The sequence below is a fragment of the Tenrec ecaudatus genome, chromosome 1, assembly GCF_050624435.1.
Source record: "Tenrec ecaudatus isolate mTenEca1 chromosome 1, mTenEca1.hap1, whole genome shotgun sequence".
Taxonomy (NCBI): domain Eukaryota; kingdom Metazoa; phylum Chordata; class Mammalia; order Afrosoricida; family Tenrecidae; genus Tenrec; species Tenrec ecaudatus.
The window spans coordinates 62,104,546-62,113,300 of record NC_134530.1 but is presented as its reverse complement, the minus strand read 5'-3'; the positions used below and the strand labels follow the sequence as shown (position 1 = coordinate 62,113,300).

The following is an 8,755-nucleotide window of genomic DNA, read 5'->3' as shown; positions in this document are numbered from 1 at the left end:
TAGTCAGTTCCAACTCGGCGACCCTGTAGGGCAGAGTAGAACTGCCCCTGCGGATTTCTGAAACTACTCTTTGTTGTTGTTTTTTTAAATCATCTTATTAGGGGCTCATACAACTCTTATCACAATCCATACATCAATTATGTAAAGCACATTTGTACATCCATTGCCCTCATCATTCTCAAAACATTTGCTCTTCACTTAAGCCCCTGGCATCAGCTCCTCATTTTTCCCTTCCCTCATGAGCCCTTGATAATTTATAAATTATTATTTTGTCATATCTTGCCCTGTCTGACGTCTCCCTTCACCCACTTTTCTGTTGTCCATCCCCCAGGGAGGAGGTTATATGTAGATCCTTGTAATTGGTTCCCCCTTTATGACCTAACTCATTGAAATGCTTTAAGACCATGGGTCTGGAAACAAGGGTAGGAGGTTCAGGGAGAGAACTCACTGCCATCGATTGCAATTCAGAGCGACCCTGTAGCACAGAGTAGAATGGTCCCTGTGAGCTTACAAGACTAACTTTTTGCAGGAGTAGAAAGCCAAGTCTTTTCCCCCCACAGAGCTGCTGATGGGTTGCAGCTACCAACCCAAAGCTTAACCATTAAGCTAACAGGGCTCCTTCAGGGACAGGAAAGGGAGGAAATCTGTCTGTTCACTTCCTTTTTCTTTTTTTTTAAGATGAACTTGCTTGTCACTAAAGAGCAAATCCATTTCAATTTTACTTTTCCTCTTTTTTTTAATACTTCTATTGGGGGCTCTTACATCTCCTATTACATTTTTTTAAACCACCCAAACCACTTTTTAGGTTTGAGGGAGAAGGAATCTGGAGGGATTTTGTATGTATATAAAACACAATAGGGTTGGGGCATGGAATGGCCATCTGTAGACAATTGGACATCCCCTCACAGAGGGGTCACAGGGCAGAGATGAGCCAGTCAAGATCCAGTAGAGCACTGATGAAACACACAACTTTCCTCTAGTTCTTTGGTGCTTCCTTACCCCCCTCCCCACTACCATGACAGTTCTACCTTACAAATCGGATTAGACCAGAACATGCACACTGCTACAGATTAGAGCTGGAAACACAGGGAATCCAGGATAGATGAACCCCTCAGGGCCAACAATGAGAGTAGAGATACCAGCAAGATTAGGGGAGGGTGGGGAGAGGAAGGGGAAATCAATCACAGGATCAATCTATAACCCCCTCCCAGGGGGAAGAACAACAGAAAAGTGAGTGAAGGGCAATGGAAGACAATAATAAGATAGGAAAATATTTATAACTTATCAAGGGTTTGCAAGAGAGGGTGGGGGGGGGGAGGGAGGAGGAAGAAATGGGTGGCTGATATCAGGAGCTCAAGTGGGAAGAGAATGCTTTGAAATGATGATGGCAGCATACGTGCAAATGTGCACTGGATGAATGTATGGATTGTGATAAGAGATGTCAGAGCCCCCAATACGATTATTTTTTTTAAAAACACAACCCAAGAGATGAAACCGACAATATCTTGTTAAACCTTCCATGTTCCCTTCTAAGTGGAGAAATTAAAACTTACATCTGCATATACAGCAGCAGGAGGATCCCTGGGGGCATAGTAATTACACATTAGGCTGCTAACTGCAAGGTCAGTAGTTCAAAACCAAAAGCTACTCTGTGGGGAAAAGACAAGGTTTTCTACTCCTATAAAGAGATGCCGTCTTAGAAACCCAGGGGCAGTTCGACCCTGTCCTGTAGGGTTGCTGTGAGTTGGATTGATCTGATGGCAACGGGTTGTATCTATTCAGGACTACCACATGGAGGAACCTTGAAAACATCATGCTAACTAGCAGCAAAAAGCCAGACACTAAAACACGACAGTGTACATGAATCCACTTACATGAAATGCCCACAAGGGCAAATCTATGGAGCTGGACAGTAGATGAGTCATCGCCTGGGGTTGGAGGGGAGATTGGAAGTGACTGCAAATTGGCACAAAACATCTTTTGGGGGGTGATGGAAATGTTTTAAAATTGGATGATGATGATTGTATAACTCTTAACTTACTCGAAATAATTAAACCATATACTAAAAAGCAAGTGAATTTCATCATGTAAATTATACCTCAATAAAGCTGTTGAAAATCTTTATGAACTTATATGGCAAGATAGCAACGTGGAGAGTCAAAAAATGCTAAGTTTGTGTGACATATGTCTTAAGTTTATCTCTTTTGAGAGATAACAGAAATTAAACATGCCGGCAGAGGAGCCTCCCCCCCCCCCCCCGCCGCCAAAAAAACCCCAATACCATCCAATTTTTTCAACTTCTAGCTGGGTGAAATAGATGCCGAGACACATGGAGAGCTCCCAGGCACCGTATATAAGAAGCTGAAAGACCGCTGAAAGACCGGCCTTCCCTGAGAGCCTACGAGAGAGAGCCCTCTCCTAGAACCGGCACCTAAAGTCGACCTTTTAGCTTTGTGAGAAAATACGAGGGGGTACTCCCACACAGCAAAAAGACCCAGATGTTTTTTAAGTTATGTATTTAAATTTCTTTCCACAAAACAACCTTATCACCTTCAAAGTATTCTCCATTACATTTAATATGTTTGTCAAATTTGGGATTCCATTCTTGGAACCATTTTTCAAACTCACCTGTTTGAATGGCTGACAGCACCTCCCTCGTTTTTTTTTCTTCACTTCTATGTCATCAAATTGCTGTCCTTTCATGTCCCTCTTTATTCTCAGAAACCAGGCAAGTAAGGTGTGTGGGGAAAGAGAGGCATGCTGATTTTTTTTGCCAAAAACTGGCACACTGAGGTGGCTCCATGAGCAGGTGCATTGTCATGGTGGCAAAACCATTCACCTATCTGCTACAAACCAGGCCTGTTGTGTTGCACACTGTTATAGTACCTTTTCAGAACCTCTAAATAACAGACTGACCTGGTGGAACTAACTCCTGAATGAGGCTTGTCATCAATTGACATTTCACCTTTGTTGATATAGGTACACTTGAGTTTTTCCCATCGTGCTGTCCTTGTACGCTGTTTTCAATGTCACAACAGTTTCTGCAGCATTTTTCTGCAGCAGGAGACAAAATTTCCCAGCTGCATACTATTCTCGTAATTCAGCCATCACGAAAATCAGGTTCAAGTGAAACTGCTTTTATGAAAAAAATTCACTGTGACAAGAGAGTATCTTCCCAGGTGATGCCATTGGGTGCACTGGCTCAAAGCAAGTTGCTGGAGGCTCGCCAGAATGTTCCTTAGAAGTGCGGATGGCAATACTACATCTCTTGTATTTTAGACATGTTATTAGGAGGGACTGGTTCTAGAGAAAGGTATCATGCTTGGTAGTGGGTTAGCGGGAAAAAAAAAAGAGCCCCTTAATGAGATGGATCAACACAGTGCAACAATGGGTTGAATATAGCAAGACTGGGAGGGTGGCACAGGACTGGGCAGTGTTCTGTTCTGTTGTACGGAGGGTCACCTTGAGTAGTGTATTCGAGCTTAAGTTCTGAGAACGCTGATTTGCAAAAGGCTATGGATGCCATCGACAACCCCAAATCCATTTGCAGGGCCCCAAACAGATTGAGCCTTTAATCAAGCATCTTAATTAAGCCCTTCAATCAAGCAGTCAATTCTTTCTTATCCTCTAACCAAGGACGTAGAGAATCTTGCCCTTAGGTAGTGCCCACGAGAGTAGCTTGCCTCTCCAGCCAGTCCAGGAAGGGGCACTCTCCCTTAGGGGCTTGCCTTGATGGAAGGCACTGTCCATCGTCCTGGGTCATGACCTGAGTGCCAAGGTCAAAAGGCCCTGGACAAAACTTGTAAGCCCTTCTATCTAATGCCCATGTCCCAATCGTGGTCCCTTTCCTGCCTCTGTAGTCCCACCAGTGACTGTAATGTATCAATCTGCCACCAATCATGGATTTGTGATTTCCTTTGTTCCATGCCTTATTTCACTGGCACCCTGACCATGAATCCTGGGATGCCATTTTACCTACATGCTGATGGCCCCCCTCATCGGGATGCTATGTCTGTGTCTGTACTGTCTTTGTCCCTTGAAGACTTAATAACTGTTCTCCTTCAATAATATTTTGGATTTCGGTCTTTTTTGTACCCTAAAAGAGTAGGAACCAACCTGACGGCACCTAACAATGACCACATAGGGTTAGGTGGTCATTTATAGCACCTATCTTTGAAGCACATAATTTGATCTGTAACAGATACTAAGTGTGAGGTGTGAGTTGGTGGCTCCTGCTTTCCTCAGTGACTCCCAACATCGTCTTCCCCCATCATCACCTCCATGAGTTTGAAACAGTATCTAAATGAACTTAAGATTGATTGGCAGTGATGGCGGTGGTTTTGAGACTGAGCATCTTCCACGGTGCCCCGGGAGCCCGAGCTCTGTTCCACCGAGCCCCAGTGGTCAGACCTGCACTTGCCTCAGCATTTCTCCAGGACCGCTCTACTCCGGGAGTGCAGCACATCCACCTGTCCCCCAGTCATCACGCTGGCTCCAAGGCTGCATCAATCCACTGGACTGGTGAGAGGGTGGTCAGTGTTTTGCTCCTGGGCCTGCTCCCAGCTGCTTATTTGAATCCCTGCTCGGCGATGGACGACTCCCTGGCAGCAGCCCCCACGCTTCATAGTCACTGGGGCACTGGACAGGTTGTTACTATGTCCACAGGGAAGCTACCCAGAAAGCTGCCAAGGCAGGCCTGTTGGCACTCTCAGCCGTGACCTCTGTTGGCCTTTGTTACTTCACCTACCACGACGTCGGCATCTGCAAAGCTGTGGCCATGCTATGGAAACTCTGACTTTTTTTTACTTCACACCCTAAAAATTGATTGTACACCTCTTTGCCTCTGCTGTGTTATGCCACTCGCCTATCTATAAGGAGGAAATAACAGATATGTCCAAAGATTAAACCTGCAGAGAACCATATGACTAGGAAAAAGTGTGAGAAGAATTGTATTCATGAAGTAGACCGAGTTCCATTTTCTGGTGAGATGATACAGGAACTAACTCTTAACTACTCCCCAGACCCACAGTATGACAAAAGGAATATATGAGCCCTTGCCTTTTAATTGGATAGTCTCTAAGTGAGGATTCAGTGTGTTACTATCAGCACGTTATGATTAAAGGTCTTCTGTGTTCGTTCAGGCAATGACAGAAAATGGGCAAGACTGCTAACTCTTAAAGATTTAACAGAAAATTAAAACTGCTTAATTGTTGAAAACTCTGCTCTCTGTTCTGTTGAAACCTCTTATTGATGCCCTAGAGTAAGTTTAAAGTTAGAAAATTTTGGTAATCTCACATTATTAATTTCTCAATCCCAAGAGTAAGAATTTAGGGAAATTTTGAATATAGAGAAGTTCCATTGAGAGAAGAGGTTGCCTTGTAGATTTATTAACTTCTTATTGAATCCCAACTGAATGTTAACCTGTAAATAATCTTTGCTGATCTCTCAACAAATAGAAAATTGTTAGGCAAAAAAAAAAAAAAGATCGATTGGCGCTTCGTATTTTTCTAGGAAAAGGTTTCTGGAAAGAGTTTGTATGTGCAACATCAAATCAGACTGCTCCTTAGCGGGGAACTCTAGCTTAGGGAAAGGGCAGTGGGTGCTGATAGAAGCTGTTCTGGCCACCCCATGCCCAGGCTGGCCCACTGACTCTTCTTTCAGTTTAAGGCAAAGTTTGGGAGTAAGCATATTCATTTAATTAATTCATTATGTTTGGAGGATCAGCGGTGTGCCAGGAAATGTGCTCGGGAGCTGAGGAAAAGACATCCAGCCCTGTCATCAAAGTGCTTGTAGCTTACTGAAAAGTCAATAGGTGAGAGAGACCTATTCCCAAATCGCTGATCTGAGCTGGCCCTTTTGGCCCATGCTTTACCAAGTGTGTCTCCATCACCCTCTCAACAGCTCCAGGAGGCGGCAAAGCTGAGGCTAAAGAAGGAAGCACACACCAGCCAGCGAGTGGAAGAACACACGGGGCGTGGTGGGTACTCATTAGGCTGTGACCTTCAAGGTCAGGTGTTCCAAACCACTAGCTGCTCTGCGGGGGGGGGGGGGGGTGAGGGGGCCACATGAGGCTTTTTACTTCCAGAAAGACTTCCAGTGTCCGGGCACTTCCACCCTGCCCTACAGGGTGGCTCTGAGTGGGCCTGGACTCGGTGGCAGTGTACTTGACACAAGCGTTGGAGGCTGACTTTCAAGGGAGTTCTGACGTTGCCACTTGCTGGCTCCAGTGCCATCTGAGCCTCCCTTTCCCCATCTGACATTTGGGGGTACTGGTTCTTCATCGTGTTCTTTTCCTTTAAGATGTAACCCAACAGTTATTTCCTGGAGGCCAGTTTCCGGTTCAGTCCAGGCCAGGCCTGGCCCGCCAGAAGTGAAAGATAGAATTGAGGAGGAAATTAAAATGCATTTTACCTTCCTTTGGGGCATTAGGCAGGAGATCATAGCCCCAGAACTAGGAGATCCAGCAGTTACAGTTACATTTCCGTATAGGGACCCCACTGTATCGGACCCCCTCCACCCTCCACCCCAGGATTTAAGTGGTTAATGGGTGCAGGAAGCCCGCCTCCCAGGATTGACATGGGCATGCTGGGACTTGTAGGCTGGCTGACCATTGTAAAGGGGAGAGGGAGCTCTGGGAATCGTAGTCTCTGGCCCAGTGTGGGCCTTGGTGCCCCGCGCCCAGCGGTGACAGCTCTGGAGGTAGGGGCAATGGCAAGTGGCTGGGAGCAGGTTGGGAGCAGGGGAGTCGCGGCAGGACTGGGTTGGAGGGAGGAACTCAGGTCAGGACCGAACACCCCTCCCACCCCACCCCTGCTTTCCTGTCTGGCAGCTGATGCAATGTGGCCTGCATGGGGGTGAAGGGCCTCCAGATGCCCGTCACATCGCCAAGGGAGAAGGAACAAGCTAGGACCCTCCCTTCCCAAAAGTAAGTGTATCCTCCCCGAACCCCATGGAGACCACCCTGCAGAAAGGTACCAGCAGAACGGATACCAGACACCCTAAAAGAGAGCAGAATTCCATCCCAGGATCAACGCCCCCATATCCCGCAGGAAGACTGGGGCCTACTCACGAACAACTGGATGCCCTCCCTGAGAAAGGGCCGTACCCTACGCGGCACATCTCCATTGGGTTGCTAACCGCCAGATCAGCAGTTTGAAACCACCAGCTGCTCTGTGGGAGAAAGAGGAGGCTTTCTACTCTGTAGAGAGTAACAGTCTCAGAAGCCCACCGGGGCAGCTCTACCCTGTCCTGCAGGGCCACCGTGAGTCAGGATCTTGATGGCCATAAGTTAGACCAGGGGCAAAGGGACTTTCAAAGTCCCCACTTGAGGGAACATGAGAAGGGCTGGGTCTCCACTCTACCTTCACCCTCCACAGCCCCGGCCCATAGCCCTTTGAGGCAGCTCATCGCCTGCGTAACTTGTTGACCCAAGGGGTGCCCATCTACCTTCCACAGGCTGCATGTGGCTGCTCAGAAGAGGCCAGCATGGACCAGTCTGTGGCAATCCAGGAGACCCTGGCTGCTGGGGACTACTGCACCCTCATATCCTTCCCAGTACCGGAAGCCCAGCCTGGGGCCTCCCCTAGCCTTGAAAATGGGATCGATCGACTGTCTTGTCTCCGTGGGCTCGTAGGCCCACACTCATGGGGAGTAGGCACTGGGCATTTCTTAAGCACCTACCCAGTGCTAGACTCACTGGGCAATCTTCCTACCCACTTCTGCCCCCTGATGGAGAAGGCTCAGAGAGGTGACGTGACTTGCCCAAGCTCACACATCAATCAGTGGGGGGCAAGGAGAAAGCAGGGGCAGGAGTGGGGGCAGGCAGGGTTGGGAAAGCCCTAGCCTCTATTTTCCCTTGACCCTGAGCTGCAGGCAGTGCAAGGTGTGCTGTGTGAGGGAGACAGTCGGCAGAGTCGCCTCCTGGGACTTGTCCGCCACCGCCTGGAGCAGGGTGGCGAGGAACACGCGTGAGTGAGGGCTACCAGTCCTGCCTGCCTGGGCACAGGTTTACTGTGCTGCCCTGTTCCTTCCAGCGGGGGCTTCAGCCATCCTTCTATGGCAACTCCTGAGTAGTCTAGAATAAATTCTGTCCCAACGCTATCTACCCGCTTTCTGAGCATTCGCTCATTTCCTCCTGACAAGACCACGAGGGAGCTTCTGGAGAAAGGGCAGCTTAACAGGCCAGGCCAGAGCTGGAGTCTACTCCACTGCCTGGGTTCAAATCCAGGCAGTGTTACTTCCAAGGCACATACTCCTCTGCACCTCAAGTTTTCCAGGATAACGATCCATATGAGTTAGCACCTGTAAAATGTTTAAAGTACCAGAAGGTGCTCCCCGCATGCAAAACCAAACCAACCCTACTGCTGATGAATCGATCTGCCTCCCCGGCGACCTGCCTCCTCCTGCGTGCTACCGGGTAGAACAGCGCCATCGGATGCTCTTGTCCCTGGTGGCCTTCACATTGAGCTGCTAACTGCAAGGTCCTTCTCGGGAGAAAGATGAGGCTGTCTGCTCCCGTAAAGATGTAAAAGTCCCAGCAACGCAAAGGGGCAGTTCTGCTCTGTTCTGCAGGGTCCCCACGAGTCAGAATGGGCTTGATGGCAGTGCGTTTGCGTCTTTTGGTTTAATTTTTCCCGAAGAAGCAGCTCGCCATGTCTTTCTTTCCTGGTATCACTGTGTTGTCGGTTCAATTCCGGCCTTTAGGTGAGTTGTTGAGGACAAACTGCTTAATGGAACAAATGCACAATGCCAGAGA

At 48.0% G+C, this 8,755-nt stretch overlaps 1 protein-coding gene and 1 pseudogene across 1 annotated transcript in view; both read left to right on the top strand.

Annotated features, from left to right (window-relative positions):
• The first annotated feature begins 4,328 nt into the window (after nt 1–4,328).
• LOC142452985 (succinate dehydrogenase [ubiquinone] cytochrome b small subunit, mitochondrial pseudogene) lies at nt 4,329–4,795 on the top strand (annotated as a pseudogene).
• Nucleotides 4,796–6,646: 1,851 nt separating this feature from the next.
• The window catches only part of INPP5B (inositol polyphosphate-5-phosphatase B), a 64,558-nt gene continuing 62,449 nt past the window's right edge, over nt 6,647–8,755 (top strand). Inside the window, exons 1-4 of the mRNA XM_075554126.1 lie at nt 6,647–6,699; nt 6,830–6,925; nt 7,456–7,542; nt 7,873–7,967. Coding sequence (XP_075410241.1) covers nt 7,486–7,542; nt 7,873–7,967 — 152 coding nt within the window. The 5' untranslated portion in view covers nt 6,647–6,699; nt 6,830–6,925; nt 7,456–7,485. The remainder of the gene's footprint in view (nt 6,700–6,829; nt 6,926–7,455; nt 7,543–7,872; nt 7,968–8,755) is intronic.